Here is an 18,292-nt window from a genome sequence, read left to right on the forward strand (position 1 = left end):
AAACATCCTGTCCTGCTACAAAAACCTTGCCACATACACCAAGTACAGTATTCACAGAATCACAGAATTTGCTGAGTTGGAAGGGACCCACCAGGATCACTGAGTCTAACTCATGGCCCTGCACAGCACCATCCCTAAGAGTCACACCGTGTGCCTGAGTGTTGTCCAGACACTTCTTGAACTCTGTCAGGCTTGATGCTATGACCACTTCTCTGGGCAGCCTGTTCCAGTGCCCAAACACACTATAGATAAAGAATCTTTTCTGAATATCCAAACGAAATCTCCCCTGACACAACTTTAGGTCCTTCCCTCAGGTCCTGTCTGAACACGCCAAATGACCTCAGCAGCTCCTTGTATGGCTTCCCCTCAAGACCCTTCATCATCTTCATTGCCCTCCTTTGGACACTTCCTAATAGCTTAATATCACCCAGTATTTGAGGTGAGGCCACATCAGTGCAGAGCAGAGCAGGACAATCACCTCCCTTGACCAGCTGGCAATGCTGTGCCTGATGCACCCCAGGACACGGTTGGCCCTCCTGGCTGCCAGGGCACTGCTGACTCATATTTAACTTGCCATTGACCAACACCCCCAGGTCCCTTTCCATAGCACTGCTTTCCAGACTCTTGTTCCCCAGTCTGTCCATACATCCAGGGTTGACCTGTCCCAGGTGCAGAATCCAGCACTTGCCCTTTTTGAACTTCATATGGTTGGCGATTGCCCAGCCCTTTAATTTATTAAGGTGTCTCTGCCTTCAAGCTAGTCAACAGCTCCTCCCAATTTTGTATCATCTGCAAACTTGCTTGGTATCCCTTCAAGTCCTGTGTCCAAGCCACTTATGAAAATGTCAAAGAGCATAGAGCCGAAGATGGAGCTCTGCAGAACCCCGCTAGTGACCAGTCACCAGACTGATGTCACCCCATTCATTAGAACCCTTTGTGCTGACCTGTGAGCCAGTTCCTCACCCATCTGTCTTGGTTTAACACAGTCTAAGGGGAAAACTAAAATGAGCTCTCCCCCTTTGTTTTAACCAATCCCTTTCCACCAATAAGGAGAAACAAAATATGAGTAAATATAAGTGTAAAAAATAAGCTTACTAACAAGCAAAGCAACAACAGGCAAAAAATAATAGTAAATAATCACAAGATACAAAATTACTAAATCTCACTGTGTGGAAAAATCACACTATGAAAAGCCAGTGTCTATAAAGAAGAGAGAGGAGTCCTGCAACTTTATTCAAATAAAGGGAGAGAGCTCACTGGGGCATATGCCCATGAGGTTTTCTCTCTTGAGGTTTTGGAGGACACAGCCTCCTTTTAAACTGCTCTCTTCCTTTGCCCATTGGCTGAGGTACTAGAAAAGTACAGCCTTCCGGAACCACCTACCACATAGTCCCCCCTTAAACATGTCATTTCCCCAAAAGTTCAGAAACTGAGGCTTGTGCAGACCCATTTGTCTATTTCAGGAGTCAAGCTGTCTGGGTTCTGTAACAAACCTGCTACTTGAAGTTAGTAAAGACATCAAGACCCATTTCAAAGATGTTAACACCCATACCCTCATCCATGGAATTGTCTGTGATGCTTGTGGATGCCACGTGGTGAGGGAGGGGCTGGAGACAAACACAGCACACTCCTCAGCTCATTCAAGGACAAGAGTGTCAGTTTATTCATCGAGGCTCCCTTTTATAGGGGGTTCAAAATTGCACACCTGACTATATCATTGGTCTAGGTCTCCGTGGCGCCCAGCTCCCTTGCCCAGTCATATGCCTGCAGCCTAGGTGGAATCCAATTGGGTGAATATCCACCCAGAGGCCGGCCTATGGAACTGAGCTGGTTTCCATGGCAACCACAGCACAAGCCAGGCTTGTACTGCAACATTAGCACACATCTTTCATATCATCACTAACTCCATGGAAACAAAGAGAAACTTAAAATGGCAGAATATTCCTCCCTTCCAAGATGGCTGCCCCCACCGATGCCTCCATTGCTCTAGAGACAAAGGGAAAGGGGCCTCAGGTCTTCTCCCCCTCTTATCTCTTTGGTGACAGCAGCTCCACTGAGAAAGGTGGCTAGCACTCAGTCAAGGGTAGAACTCATGGAGGGAGTTTGCCTTTTCCTTGGCAGAAGCAGCAGGCTGGGGCTACTTGGTGTCTTCTCACTTCTACCAGGCATTGCTGGCAGGCTGGGGACCACATGGAGTGGGACCGCTCCAATGTTTCCTGGTTTGATGTCACAACTGCAGGTAGTCACTCCTGGAATTTGCTCCAAGGCAGTCTAAGACCACAGAATGCACCTTCTCCAAAAAGGGGAAAAAAAACCCAAAGAAAACCCAAAATGGAAGCCTCCGCCCTCACTTCCCCAGCTCTATGGCAAAAACCAAGAAAGATTCTGTCCGACTCAAAGACCACAGGGCCAGAAAGTGGGAGGCTGTAGTGCTGCAACTTTTTAGAGGGACCATGGCATGCCATCCGGCCCTGTTTCTGGCTGCAGTCTTAAAGAGACAGCAACCATTTTTGGGCATATAGATACAGAATACAATAACATTTTGGGTTACCCAGGACACCATTGCATGACGTGTTTATCCAGCTGTGTGCTGGACATTTTGTTCAGAAGGATCCTGGGAGAGACAGTTTTGAAAGCTTTAGTGAAATCCAAAACAATGACATCACCTGGCTTCCCTTGATCAACCAGGGGGGTTACCTTGCCATAAAACGTAACCAGGTTTGACAATCAGGACTTTCTACTCATGAAGCCGTGCTGGCTGTAAACAGTGACTGTGTTGTCCTTTAGGTGTTTTTCAATACCTTCCAGAATAATCTTCTCCATAACTTTACCAGGCACTGAAGTGAGACTGACAGGCCTGTAGTTTCTGGAGTCTTCCTTTTTGCCCTTTGTGACAATCGGGACAATGTTCACCAGCTTCCAGTCAGCCTGGAACTCTCCAAATTCCTAAGACTGGTCAAAACTCCTTGAGAGAGGCCTCATGATAACATCAGCCAGCTCTTTAAGTCTTCTCGGATGAATCCCATCAGGCCTTAGAAATTTATAGGTATCGAGCTGGAGCAGTAGATCCCGCACAAGTTCAGGGTCACCTGGGGGCTGATCATTCTCACAGGCATGGGCCTCCAGCTCAGGGCACTGGGATCCCCTTTAGTCCATCATCCATGTTGAAGACAGAGGCAAAGAAAGCATTAAACATCTCTGCCTGTTCATGTCCCTGTTTGTGAGGTGACCATCCTCATCCTGGAATGGACTGATGTCATTTCTGCACTGCCTTTTGCTATTAATGTATTTAAAGAAACTCTTTTGATTATCCCCCACATTACTGGCACCTCCAACTCTAACTGAGCTTTGGCTGCATGAATTTTCTCCCCGCAGTGGCAGCAGCATCTCTATATTCCTCCCATGTCAATTGATCTTGCTTCCGTTGGCCATACGCCTTCCTTTTTTGCCTTATTTCTAAGAGACAATCCCTGTTCAGCCAAGCTGGCCTTCTGCCTAGTGTGATTGATTTCTGACATTTAGGAATTGTCTGCTTCTGTGCCCTTTGGATGTGGAGCTTAAAAAGTAACCAGCAATGATGGACCCCAGCACCTGAAAAGGCATTTTCCCAGGGGACCTTACTTACTAATTCCCTGAGCAGCCTGAAGTCTGCTCTCTTCATGTCAAGGGTTGAAGTTTTGCTGGCACTTTTCCTCCTGTTAACAGAGATTTTGAACTCAGTTGTATAAGGGTTGCTGTGGTCAAGTAAAATAAAACAGTTTTTTAATAAAATGGTTTTGATAAAAGTGCATAATCTCTTATATTCCTAGATATATACATGGCCTGTCCCTTATTCAAACAATATATACATATGTGCATATATTGCAAGTATGTTTATCCATTTCTCTTTGCAGCTAGACACTGAACCATACTATACATACAAATTTGAGATTATTTATGAAATCATGTGACTTAGGGCCATGGAGATGATCAGAAGGCTGTAGTACCTCTACTATGAAGACAGGCTGGGAGAGCTGGGGCTGTTTAGCCTGGAGAAGGTTCTAGAGGGGATCTTAGAGGACCCTTCCAGTACCTAAAGGCGCCTACAAGTGAGCTGGAGAGGGACTATTTTCAAGGGCATGTAGTGATAGGACATGGGGGAATGGCCTTAAGGTGAAGGAGGGTAGGTTTAGATTAAATGTTAGGAAGAAATTTGTTACTGTGGTGGCGAGGCACTGGCACAGATTGCCCAGAGAAGCTGTGGCTGCCCCATTCCTGGAAGTGTTCAAGGCCAGGTTGTATGGGGGGGGTCTAAGCAACCTGCTCTAGTGGAAGGTGTCCCTGCACATGGCAGGAGAGTTTGAACTAGATGATCTTTAGGTCCCTTTCAACCCAAACCATTCAATGATTCTGTGTTCTGGAGCCTCACCTCTTTCCAATGCAGCCTGGATCAGTTCATGACAGATGGTGGGACTGTGTTTCCACCCCTGGGGCAGTCAGTTCCAAGTGTACTGCACACCCCTCCAGGTGAAAGCAAACTGAGGCCTGCACTCTGCTGCCAGAGGAATGGAGAAAAATGCATTGGCGATATCGATAGTGGCGTACCACTTTGCTGCCTTGGACTCCAGCTCGTACTGCAGTTCCAGCATGTCCGGCACAGCAGCGCTCAGTGGTGGAGTCACTTCATTCAATGCACGATAGTCCACTGTCAATCTCCATTCTCCTTCAGATTTACGCACAGGCCAGATGGGGCTGTTGAAGGGTGAGTGGGTTTTGCTGACCACCCCTTGGCTCTCCAGCTCACGAATCATTTTGTGGATGGGGATCACGGTATCTCGATTTGTCCAGTACTGCCAACGGTGCACTGTCAAGGTGGCAATTGGCACCTGTTGCTCCTTCACTTTCAGGAGTCCTACTGCAGATGGGTTTTCTGATAGCCCAGGCAGGGTATTCAATCGCTTCATGCCCTCTGCCTCTACAGCAGCTATTCCAAAAGCCCACCTGAGTCCCTTTGGATCTCTGAAATACCCATTATGGAGGAAGTCTATGCCCAAAATGCATGGGGCCTCTGGGCCAGTCACAATAGGGTGTTTCTTCCATTCATTTCTAGTCAGGGTCACCTCTGCTTCCACCAAAGCAAAATCCTCTGATCCCCCGTCACACCAGCAGTAGAAACAGATTTTGTCCCCACATGTCTTGATGGGATTAGTGTGCACTGTGAACCAGTGTCGACCAAGGCCTTATATTTTTGTGGTTCAGATGTGCCAGGCCAACGAATCCACACAGTCCAAAAAACATGGTTTTCCCTAGCCTCTACCTGGCTAGAAGCAGGGCCCCTCTAAGCCTATTTATCCTTCTTTCCCTGAGCATATGTCTTGGAGGTTCCTTCAAGGGGATCAGACATGCCATCATCATCATCATCGTACCTGGCAGTTTGGCTACGGGCAACTGGAGCTGCTTCCCTTTTGGTGGAACTCCCTCTCTGCATCTCGCTGTCCTGCAATTCAAGCACCCATTTTACCAGAGCAGCAGTAGGTTTTCCATCCCACTTCTTCATGTTTTCTCCAGAATCACGCAGGAAAGACCACAATCCAGCTCGTGAGAAGGATCTTCTCTCCCCAGCTGGGGAATGTTTACATTTGGGGGCCAGAACTTTTGATCTGTACAGCCAAAATTTGGAGAAAGTCTTCTTTCATTTATTCCCTGAGTTTCTTGTGATTCTCCTCTATTCTATCTTCTAATTTCTGCAGATGAGTTTCCACAGCTGCAATTCTGGCATGTGTTGGGCCATGTACAGCATCTGCATATGCTCAGAGCTTCTTCGCCATATCAAGTACAGTCTCCTCCTTGTCATCCCGCTTCATTATTGCTAAAGCAGAAGCATATTCTTGTGGCCCAAGTCATACAAGTGGATGTACATGGTACCAAGTCTGGATTTCTAGTTGTTAGGTCATCTGAGAAGACAATCTCTGCCACTGCCATTTCTCTCAAGGACTGAATCCCTTGTTCTATGGTCTTCTATTGGGTTTGCTGCATATAGAGATCGTCTGCACACAGGTATCTTTATGCCACACTTCCCAGGACCCGTGCCCAGAGACTCTGAGGATTAGCCCCCCCTCATCATTCCTTGGTCAATAACGGGATCATGTGACAGGGATCCCAAATGCCTGGCTTCAGTACCATCCAGAATTGTAGCCTCGCCTGCAGCATCCCAAAGACGGACCAACCAACTAATTATAGATTCATCAGGTCGTCGGGTGTAATCCTTTCTCAGGCCACGAAGGTCTTTCAGAGATAAGGAGTCAATATTGGCTTCTGATCCTGTGTCAGTTGCTCTGACTTCTGATTTTGTATCAGAAGCCTGCCTTGAGGATCCTTCCCCTGGATCATCATCATCGACTGGCCGATCAGTTTTGCTGGTGTGCTTCCTTCCCGCAGCAACTACCAGTGGCTTAGATTTACTATCTGGTTTAGCTACAGCCTGAGTGACTGGGGTATTGGCTGATTTATCTCCCTGCCCCCCTGCCTCTCTCTGCTCCCCTACAGTATTTAGCAGTGTGCGATAAGCATATGCCAGGGCCCAGCTCACTGCAATGATCTTTTTCTCATTAGAATCAACATGGCACTTCTCTTCCAGATATTTCCCCACCTCATCTGGGTTCTGAATTTGTTCATGTGAAAATTCCCAGGCTGGGGGATCAGAAAATTTCTTCAGGGTTCTACCCATTCTCTCCCATTCCCCACACCACTCAGAATTTTCCACGCCTGGGCCTACTCCTGGGTCAGGAGTCCCATCAGCTCCTCTGGACACCTCAGCCCTCACTCTAGAGAGGCTGCAGACTGTGTAGAGGAAGCTTACCAGATTAAATACCAGGATGGTGGTATCCTTTACATTCAGGGGAAACTGAACATTCTCAAAAAATGACAACAGATTCAAGGGAGAAGAAGGAAAGGAAAGGCTGAAAAGCTTCATCCCCTGCTCCTCCTCTAACAAACTGGGTGCAATTCCTAATGAACCCCCAAAACATGCTATTGGAACTGGGATGCAGGGTAGGACGAAGAAACCATAAATACCTGGAACAAACTCCAGTAGATTTATAAACTTTCTATAAATCATTATCACTGAGCCCAGCACAATAGCTATTCTAATTCGTGCTCCTCTACTGAAAAAAACTGCATGTTAGGGACACTACTGGAGCCATCTCTGGATAAGAAAATAAGCCTAGAGACCAGAAAGGTATTAAAACCTCAAAAAAGCCTAGGGACCCGAGACCCGTAAAGGCCTCCACCCCAACAGACACGACAGACATTATGACTTCAAACAACATGGTTACTGACTGCTTTATCCCAATACAGAGTAAGTATAATCAAAATGCAATCAGAACAGTTTTCTTTTTTTTTTCCACTTTCTCGAGCCCCACGTTGGGCGCCAAAAGTATTTGTCCTGGTTTAGGGCAAATTTGGGAGGAAACCTCTGAATGGGGTCCCTCTAGGAAAAAAAAGATCCAAGCAGTCCCTCCCCCAGTCGGCTCGGGGAAAAAAAATTCCTCGGAGAGAAGTGGAAAAAAAGAAAGACTCTTTATTCAACAGGCAACACACCTCCCAGCACAAAAATGAACAATACCAAACAGCAAAACCTCTCGCCGTTCCGAAGAGATGACAGATTTAGAAAAGTTCTTTCCGTGGGCTGCCCGGCTCACTCAGTCTGTTTTCAGTCCCTCCTGTGCTGGGAAATGCCGCGGCCCAGGCCAGACCAGGCCCGGTAGGCCACAGGTGTGAGCTCCCGGTGCTCTTCTGGGTTTTCAGTCCAGAGCAGGTTCAAACAGTTCCAGGAAAACAGAAAAAGGGAAAAAAACAATCCAGGGGGCTTCTCTGCCTCAGCTAGCCAAAAAACTAACCAAGAGCAAAGGAGAGCTCTCTCTCGCTGTCCACCGCAGACAACACAGTCCGAGAGCAGGAATGCGGGGGAGCCCGTGCAGTCTCTGATAACAAACTCTGCACTTCTTTTTCTTCTTCCCCCCCTTCACTCCTGGAACCAGTCTTAAAGTTGCAGAATTTAATATTCAACACCAACAGAACAGATGATTTGGGGATGCAGGCATCATACAATCACCCCAAGACATTCTGTGATTAATGTATACTGAAGAGGAAGGCAAGTCCAGGAGTTCTTTATATTTATAAGTGTAACTATGCATGTTCATGTACAGAGATGTATTTGCCGAGACAATGATACATAGAGAAATATGTATAATCCTGTTTGCATACATCTCCTGAGATTGAGATCATGTTTCTTTTTCTTTCATGCTTTTTTTTAATTGTAATACAGATGTAGTGCTAATGTTCTCATGGCATGAAAAGGTGTATTTAGTCAAATAATTTTTCTATTAGGTGCTAATAATAATAAGGATAATGCTAATTGAATGATACTGAATACTTGTACCTGTAATTATTGCTGTCATTATCAGGTTTCTCCAGCCAGTAGACAAAACAAATTATCTACTCCATCTTCTGAGTCACCTCCCAGCATTATGAGGTTTGCACTGCCACTGGGGCACACAAATAATCGGTCAGATTCCTCTGATTCTGAGTACAGCTCTCAAAATGCAGGCATCAGTAAAGAGCTCCATCAGTATGAGGCTATTCAAGGCTCTCTGGCACCAGTCCATCAAGTAATAATAGAAGCCATTGAGAATCCTGTCTTTGCAAGATCCACTGTAAGTAGCTCACATATTGACTGGAGGGAGGGCAAGAATAATTTTGTTTGGTTGGGGTTTTTTAATTTAAATCTATTTTTGAAGGAAGACTATAATATTTCTTTCATATTGCTGGCTGATTATGCTTTGTGACTGTGCCACAATATGGCACACATGCAGACAGGGAGTAAAATTATGGCACCAAAGCTGAGGTCTTCAGCATATGTAATTACTGTTGTATCATATTAACATCAGCCACAAAAGAGAAATCTTAATTTATTCAATGACTGCTGTGAGTTACCTCCAGGAAAGAGAGTGGGAAGAAGTTTAAAATATTCAAACCTCTTCCACACATTCCCATGTGTGTCACCATCTCATATACCTCTTCTCTGGACAGCTCACTTGGGGAGAAAGACTTATAGAGCCCAGGAAAAAAAAACCAATTTCAGGGTTATGTCAAATCTTCTATCTGTTCCATCTTGCTAATGAATTGACATAACTGCGATTTCAAAAGAAAGTATAAAAAGTTCCATCTCCTGCTCCTGCTGATGTTGCATGTTGAATTGCAGTGTTAATCTCTTTTTGTTCATCAGAGGCCTAAAAATAGGTACAAGCACAGTCACATTTGAAGTTGGACACAGTTTATTGATTGATGTGGCCCCTGTGCTTCATGCTTTTTAAAGAAATCCAGAAACAGATTCCTACCGTCTGTACAAAGTATCCCAGTAACTTACTGTGTATGTACACTGCATGGAGCCTTTTATGAATGCCTGCAGTTCTGCTTATTGAACGAGTTAAGATCAAGTCCTTGCTATCCATCCATTTGAAAAGATTAAGCAGTATCTTGGAAGTGCAGCATATGTTTGCCTTGCTTTGTCAGAGACATAACCATGTGTTTCCCTTTCAGGTGGTTCAGCCAGAGACAAGGTATCAGCCAAGTCCCAAAATTCAGTTGAATCCAGAGGCTGGCATTCAACATTCACAGCATCGAGGCAGACACCCAAAATGGGAAACAAGGGAAGGGCTGCAAACACCTCCTTACTGCTGTTGCAGTGACACTTCTGAAATTTCTGCTGAACAGCATACAGGACCTAGCAATAGGGATTGCTTGGATCAGAAGGCTTTTTCTTATAACATAAAAAGCCCAGTGTTTGGTGCGATGAGTGGCTCAGAACCAGTCTACTGCCAACCTATTACTACTGTGACTGCCTCAGCTTCAGTGACTGTTGCTGTCCACTCTATCATCCACAACCACAACTCCTGGGGAGGGAGCTTTCCACTTTACAAGCAATACTACGAATCTGACCCTGGGCCATTTGAGGACCCCCATGTGCCTTTTGATGTGTGGTATGAAAGAAGAAATTCTAAAATGCACGTTATAGAACTGCAAGATCTTGAATGTGAAGAAATTATACCTGACAACAACTCAGAATAAGCTAGATCTGTCTCCAGTAGCCAGTAGATTTGCCTATCTTGATTAATGATGTTGTTAACGATGCTTCTCTACCCTAGGTATCCTGTAGCAGATTTAGCTTTAAATCTGGAAAGGTAATTTATTTGAGTGCTACAGCAGTAGAAACAGCTCAAACTGGGTGCCTCCAGAGAGAGACTCTGAACAAAGAAATACCTGGGCTATTATACCCTTATGGTCTAAGTTTCCCAGACCTCACATGACAGTTTGATCCAATAATAATATTTAGGTCTGGGGTCTTCTTGTTCTTCATTGGTTCTCTTAATTGTCTCTAGGCAGGCCATTTCTTCTCTTATCTGTGAGGTTGCAGCTTCTGCTGAAGGGGTAGTGGCCTTCCTTGCTTCCCTATCTTTCATCATGAACTGGCTCTGCGGCCTCCTTTTATTAAACTAGGTAAAAGTTCAGGGTATCTAGACTTGCAGCCTAAGGCTTCAGAAAATTTAACTACTAATGCTAAGCAAGTTATGCTTAACAAGTTCTTTATAAGCAGTGTACCAAGTTGCACAACAGTCTCCGCTTTTGTTTTTATAGGCATATCTGCCTTATAAGGGGTCATCAAGAACGGTGTGTCTATACCCTTGCATGCTCCTAAGTATTATGTTTCTTCAATAAGTCTGAACATGTTGAAAAATACAACAGAATAACAAGAGCATAACAACTACAGGAAGAAAAATCTTAATAGGAGTGGCTAATAGGCTTGATAACCTATAATTAATTCCCCAATTGCTGGACAGTGTTTCCCACCAATCTTTTGAAGTGCCTGGCTGTAAATGGGAGACTAATGATTGAACAGTTAGCATTTTTTAACACCTTGCCTGTGTTATTAACATAGAAACATCAAGGCTAATAGCTGCACAAGCAGTGCCTTGACTGGCTAACAGTAACTCTAAAGCTGTTCAGTTTTGAAACACCATTTTAGTTGGTCTGATATTACTTATATGGAGGCAACACTCAGAAAAGAGTTAACTGCTGTACTATTAATAAAAACTGTCAAACAATGGAAGAAACCCAGGAAGTATTGTTATCCTGAAATTGGCCTATTAGGGTTGCCATCCATTCTGGATATCCAGAGTATTACTAAAAAAGGATCCAAGGAGTGTCAAGAGTATCAATACCACAAGTTCACACACATAATCAATATAAAGGCAATAAAATTAGAGCTAAACAGGCTGAGCACAGCAAATGCATTTAATCAGGATGTTATTCTCAAATTATCAATACCTTGCATTGTTGCACCAGTCTCTGTCTGGAGGCAGCTTCCCTACTTATACTTCCTGTACTCAAACCCTATCAATAATATTCCCAATTAGCTTAAAAAATTATTAGAACACCTTCTAGGATGACATCACATGCAATTGTAACAAAATAACCAAAGCTGACCATACTGCAGGATTGATGGGGTTCTGCCATGCTGTCATTCATTTAACTGATATTCTTAGAAATTAATTTAACATGTGAGTGATGAATCCAATTGTCTTTCCCTGTAACTTTTACAACAAAATAAGAAGTTAGTAGCACAGTATATGGACTGTCCCATTTGTGGTCCAACTTTGGTTTGCGAGAGTGGACTTTTATCATTACTGTATCCTCAGACTGGATATCATGTACTTGCATTCCTGCTGGTATTGGTTGAAGCCATTGGGCTTGTGCTTTATTTTCTTGTAGATGTTTTTGTATTTCCATGCAATTTGATAACCCGTCCATCTCCATCTAAGAGGCTGGCCCCAGCAGGAACAAAGGTCCCAGGTATCATTAAGTGTCTGCCAAACACTGTTCCTGTTGATGACAACTTTAGAGGTTGGAGAGGGATATTTCCAATATCCTGATATCCTATGTACTATTCCTAAACTTCAGGCCTTTTTAAACTTATCTGACTACAAGTTTGAGTAATTTTATTATTTCTTTCCATTTCATTGCAGCCTTTGGTATGAGCTGGACAGTGCACCAAAGCAATTTCCCTTGGAAGTTTAATAGCTTCCAGTAGAATTCAGCTTTCCGTTCCACTAGAAATATTCTTTTCTGTCGAGGTAATGAATTGTCATTCTTTCCATAGCACAGACAGCTGCATGACGCTCTCCAAAAGTGTATTTAGAATCAGCATAAATAGTCACTCATTGATTATGTGCCCATCAGGGACATGTTGTTAATTCAGTGTATTCAGCTCCTTGGGCACTCACCAAGGATTGTAGAGGTTCTATTTCAAGTACCTCTAAATTTCTCACCACTGCATAGTCCGTGTGTCATTTTTCGTTCCTGTAGTATGAAGATCCATTGGTGAACAGGGTTAGATCCAAGTTCTCTAGAGGGTGATCTCACAGATCTTTTCGTAGTTGGCTGGAGTGAAACTCTACCTCAGCACAATCATGATGCAACTCACCATCGGAGGGAAGAGGCAATAAAATTGCCAAATTCAAAACAATGTATCTTTTCAAAGTAATATTGTCTGCTTTTAAAATTTTTAATTCATAACAATGTGCTCTTTGTGGGGGCGATGTTTGTGTAGCATGTGTTTTAAGAATCAGCTCTATTTAATGTGGGGGACGCTCAGTGGTTGGGTGACACAGAACCAATGCTTTTCTCCTCTTCATGATAGTTGCTGTTATTGCTGTCATGTTGACACGGGAATTATTCCCTGCTGCTACAGGATCTAGTTCAGTTGAGTAATAAGCCACAGAGCAGCAGTGTGGACCTAGCTTTGGAGTAAGGACTTGTAAGGCCCCAAACAACCTCACTCAACAAGACACTTAAAAGGGCTTATGGTTGTTCATGTACTCCCAGTTAGACGCATGGGAGAAATGCCAACAAGATATTCTCAAGAGGTCAAAACAACAAAAAGAACTTTACTGGCAACTTTTAAAAATTCAAAGAAATTTTTGCAAAAGGTTTAGAGCAGCATTCAATCAACATGAAATACTTCTTAAAGCATTAACTTGGCCAATTTAACTTAGCAAACTCTAAGCCCGTTTGATTTTAGGTTACCCAAAAATTCCAAGAGGGAATTAGAAGAAGAAGAGAGAGAAGAAGACAGAAAAGATATAGAAATCACACATATAGCTATCAGCTCCCAGATTCCAGCGGTGTTCAGATAGAAATTTCAAGAGGAGGTAGGGTCAAGATGTATGCTTGCCTTGTGTTCAGCCTTAAATACCCCTTGGACTTCCTGGGCCCTTCCCCCAGGTGGGACTTCTGGTCATTTGGCCACTCAGGAACTGGGTTAGGGGCTCCAGAGGCAGGTGTGGAGCATGGCCTCCACTGTGCCAGTGATTGGCAGCCTGGGATACCAGCTCTAGGGGGATGGGGGATGTGCAGGGCAGTGCATTGCCTTGCCAGGGCAAGACTTGATGCACCCCTTCCCCCACACACATGCACCCCAAAATGTCTCGAGACATCAATTTTCCCAGTGTCTCACAGGACTCTGCTGGCTACCCCTTTGTTCTCATGCACAAAGGACTTGGAGTGCCGGAGCAGAAACTAAAGCTCCTTTTATAGCATGGAAAGTCTTTTCTTCCTCTGGAAGAAAACATATGGGCTCCACTTCCTCTGCCTTGGTAGCTTCTGTCAATTGTTTGCTTAACTCCCTTAGTCCTGGTAACTAGAGTCTGCAATATCCTACTGCACCTAAAAAATCCTCACAATTGTTTCTTTATTACCGGTCTAGGTATTTCTACAATAGCCTGGACCCATTCTGGGTCTGCTAATCTTTCTCCTTTTGTTAATATAAATCCTAAACATTTTACTTCCTGATGACACAACTGAAGCTTAGAAAGAGATGCAGGGTGGCCATTTTTTTCTGCTAAAGCAGTACATAGACAAATAGTATCTGTCAAACAATTTTTGTATGCCTTGGTATCAAGAAATAAACCGTTTACATATTGTACAAGTCTAGAATCTCCAGGCAATATAATATCTTTCAAATTTTTTCCTTGCCACCCCAACATGTGATCCTTAAAATAACTGCAGATGTCAGACGTGGCTTGGGCCACAAACATACTTGCTGCTAATTCATTATTAAAATTCTGGAGAGTCATTCCCCCGTAGGTCAACAAAGCCTGTTGCAGTCTTCTCCAGTAGTCACTGGGGTGTTCCTCTGGCCTCTGTCTACATTCCTGTACTTTAGTTCCATTTACTCTTATCTCCTCACAAGCTCAAATCACGTTTATCAGATCTGCAGCCACTGTTTGGCAATTATCTGTTTGATTATTTCAAGCGAAATCAGGATCAACTCGAGGGCAGGCAGTCTGACTTCCCCCTTCCTGTAGGGTTAATTCCACATTGTTTACACCTATCTTGTCCTGCTCATCTGGATGGAACAACTCGCTCAACAACAAATCAACATCGGCCCAGGATGGATCACATCCTGAACTAATATCAGAAAAAAAATTATGCACATCAACCTGTACCTTCCCTTAACCTGGACATTTGATTTCCTCACATAATCAGATCCCCGGGGTTCCAGGGGTGATGGATGTATGTATACATGTAACACTGAAGGTGGGGGAAGAACATTTCACACATCCATACACACTCCCATCCCCACCACTGGCTCCATTGCGAGAGGATTAGGGATAATATTAGAAACCACGGGGGAAAGCTCAGCAGAAGCAGTGGGAACAGCAAAGGCAATTGGGCCGCAAGCAACAAGCGATACAAAGGAAGGAGTGTAAGGTGGTGCAGAGACCATCTCTGCAGGTGCCTCGGTTAAATTACTCACAATTGCTGTAGTTAAAGTTCTTCCTCGGTTATTGTACTTGTTTTTGACCATCATCTATATGGTGGTCAAATGCCCAATTATCCCATACATACCAATAATCCATTTGTGCTGGGAAATTGTCTTCCAGACTACCTCACAAAAAGGTGCTACTCTAAACATCTAACATTAGGATAACCAAGAACGTTATAGCTCTGACCACTTGGTATATACAATTTCTGTTAATTTACTTAATATTCTACACTGTCGGACTAATCTATCCCTTATGGAAGTTTGGGGTCATCTTCACCCACTATAACAATGCTCAGTCTCTGATATTTTATTTTCTAAACAATGCAAACTAAAGTCAGATTGTGTTAGAAAACAAGAACCTGATGGGCAAAAAAGTAAAATAAAAGAAGTTGAAAAGTTGAAATGCTCATTTCATATTACTAAGAGAATATTCAGTCAAAATTTTGAATGAAAGGCTGCTATAGTTTCCCATTTGCCATGATACAAAAACATGTTTGCCAAATCTTTTATCTGTTAACTAGGAAAGTAACATAGCATATATACCCCTCGAAATTTAGACTAAATCTAAGAGCAACCTATATGTCAGTGTGTTTATCCCTTACAAGATAGGTCCTAAAATAATAATTCTACCTTATTTCTTCAAATAAAATAAAATAAAATAAAACAGAATAGAATAAAATAAAATATATTGATCTGAAAAAAAAAAAAAGTTCTATTTCAGGGCATGCAATATCTGTATAGCAGTAATCCCCATGTAGGTTTAATGTATTTAGACCTAAGTGTAAGCTCTGCTTTCTGCAAATCTGAGCAGGTGAGGGTGTGGAGGTATTTAGTCTGGAGAAAAGGAGGCTCGGAGGGGACCTTATTGCTCTCTACAAATCCCTGACAGGAGGTTCTAGCCAGGTGGGGGGTGGTGTCTTCTCCTGGGTAACAAGTGACAGGATAAAATGACACAGCCTCAAGCTGCACCAGGGGAGGTTCAGGTTGCACATCAAGAAGAATTTCTTCATGGAAAGGGTTGTTAGCATTGGAACAGGCTGCCCAGGGAGGGAGTGGAGTCCCCATCCCTGGAGGTGCCCAAGGAATGACTGGACATGGCACTCAGTGTTCTGGTCTGGCTGACAAGGTGGTGATTGGTCAAAGGTTGGACTTGATCTTGGAGGTCTTTTCCAACCTAAATGATTCTGTGAAATCTCTTACATAGATAAACAAAAATTCCTGATTGGATTTAGCAGTCTTTCTCTCATTTCCTGCCTCTGATGTTTTGTTGTAGCGGTTGTCAAATGGATGTCAGCTAAGTCTGATTCCCGATCCAGTTTATGTTTACCTAAGCAGTTAAGTCATCTTTCAAAGCATTTTAATTTGGCCCAGTTCTACCTCAGTTCTGTTTTAGGGCTATGATTTAATTGGGTCATTTTTTGCTGCAGCTTGCCACAAAGAATCTGTGTTACTTCTAAGATTGGTGATTTTGCAGAGCTCCACTGGTTGCTTGGAATGGCTTAGGTTCTGTTTCATTGTTCTTCTCAAAAATTTGCTCTCCTCTCATGCTTGACAAATACAGAGTCTTAATTACATTCACAAGAAACTGTGCTTGTAGTTCTAAACAGAAGAGCCTTTGGACTTTGCTTTACAGAATTTTAACATGAAGCTCTGTGTTCATACTTATAGTTCCCTAGCTCCCAAACAGGCTTTTTCCCCTCATCCATTTAAAAGTTGCTGTAATCCGCATATAAAGATAGCAAGAGAAGGCCCAGAGAGGGCTGACTTCCTGTGTCCTTTCCAGGCAAATCATTGTGCACATGAAAAATCTGGAAGACCTGGCCTATTATCTGGAAGGTTAAAGGTAAGATCCAGCTAATATTGGACAATACTAGCTGCTTCAAACTGACTTAATTTCACAAGTAGAAAATTTTGCTAAAGAGGGCCATTTTTGTTTCCTTTCATGCTAGGAGTCAGATTTTCCTGGAACAGATTTTAATAGCAGCAATGAAAATATTACTATGTCCAGCATGTGACAAGGAATTAATAGAATTCCTTGGGAAAACAGGACCATGATGTAAAAGCATGCTTGACACACCATACATGGTAATAAAATGACAGATACACTGAAATGTCTAAATATTAGAAGCATACGTATTTTTATTAAAAAAAAGTAAAAGTCAAGACACACAAATGCTTTACCTGGCAATAAAATCAAACTCTGATCCTGCAAGCATTAACACTCCAAAGAGAGTGGACACAGCTCCATCCAACACTGGTGCAAACATATGTTCCAATGCAAGGATAGCCCTACGGTTCTTGTCTCCTACAGCAGTTAAAAATGCCTGTAAAACAATGAAATCCATTTCATTAGAGAGACACGTACAGTCTTTCAAACAGCCTCTCTCTTAGTATGCAGTTTTTTACCAGTTAATTACTTCAATTTACAGTCCATTAAAGTATCTCTATAGCAGGCTAGATTTCAGGACAAGGTCTGATCATGCAGTTGTACCAAATAGCTACTGCTGAAGTCACACGACCAGAGTAAGCATTGATTACAGAGTCAGAGCCATAGTAATAATTTTGGAAACAATGCATACCTGCATCATCAGGCTTTTCATTTGTTTCTCCGTTTGCTTGTTTCCACATGCAAAGAATTCATTTTATAATAAAAGTACCTCAGGTGTAAAAATTATAGGGCTTTTCTTGTCATTCTCACAAGGGCATAGTTTCCATGACTGTCATGAGAACTTTGTTGTAAAACTAGCCAATATTGATTCAGGTTTTCCCGAATACATTTGGAACAGGCCAAGGACTTGCAACTTTTGCTCACGCGCACAGTCACATCCACGGTAGCATTTACTAGCGGAACAGGTCTTTCTGTCACTTTACACAGAAGTGTTCACTGATACAGTGCATTTCTCCTCGCAGGTCTGAGGATCCACACTATCACATATTATACACAGTAGGCACTCAACTGATGGAAAGTTGCCAGTGTATTCAACAGGACCAGTATAAAGTAACACTGCTAAGTCCTGCGCTGCCTTTTTACATTCCTATTTCACTCAAGATGAATGTGTGGGCTGTGTTCTGCAGCAGCCAGAGACCATCTACCTACTCAGGCTAGCCTGGGATGAATGGAAGTGACCACCCAGACAGAGCTTCTTGTCAGGGAAATGGCTGTCCAGGTGGAGGGCTGTACAGTCTGAACATCCTTGTAAAATGGGTATTGTGTAATCTCTCGGATGCCGCAGCCATCCCTGTCGCTCCAGGGGGTGCCACGATGCTTGGATCAGACTGTAACATCTTTACTCCCACGTTTTGGGACTCGGTGGGGTCCAGATTATATGATCTGACTACTCACAGGGAGCCTCTAGCTCCTCGCATGTTGCCTGCATTTCGTGCCATTTTCAAAATTATTAGAGTTGAGAGGAATGTTGAATTTGTCTT

At 43.3% G+C, this 18,292-nt stretch overlaps 1 protein-coding gene across 6 annotated transcripts in view; it reads left to right on the forward strand.

The window, feature by feature from the left end:
- LOC148220398 (protein patched homolog 1-like) overlaps positions 1-18,292 on the forward strand; it is a 164,962-nt gene that overhangs the window by 136,337 nt on the left and 10,333 nt on the right. For 3 of the 6 annotated variants that reach the window (XM_088155730.1, XM_088155727.1, XM_088155731.1), the window contains 2 exons: positions 8,445-8,693; positions 9,580-17,537. In XM_088155730.1, the coding sequence (XP_088011856.1) occupies positions 8,445-8,693; positions 9,580-10,107 (777 nt within the window). In that variant the 3' untranslated portion in view covers positions 10,108-17,537. Of the gene's footprint in view, positions 1-8,018; positions 8,694-9,579; positions 17,538-18,292 lie in introns of those variants that run through there. The other 3 variants (XM_088155728.1, XM_088155729.1, XM_088155733.1) reach the window with 3 other exon arrangements.

This window comes from Sturnus vulgaris, chromosome W (assembly GCF_052056855.1).
Source record: "Sturnus vulgaris isolate bStuVul1 chromosome W, bStuVul1.hap1, whole genome shotgun sequence".
Taxonomy (NCBI): domain Eukaryota; kingdom Metazoa; phylum Chordata; class Aves; order Passeriformes; family Sturnidae; genus Sturnus; species Sturnus vulgaris.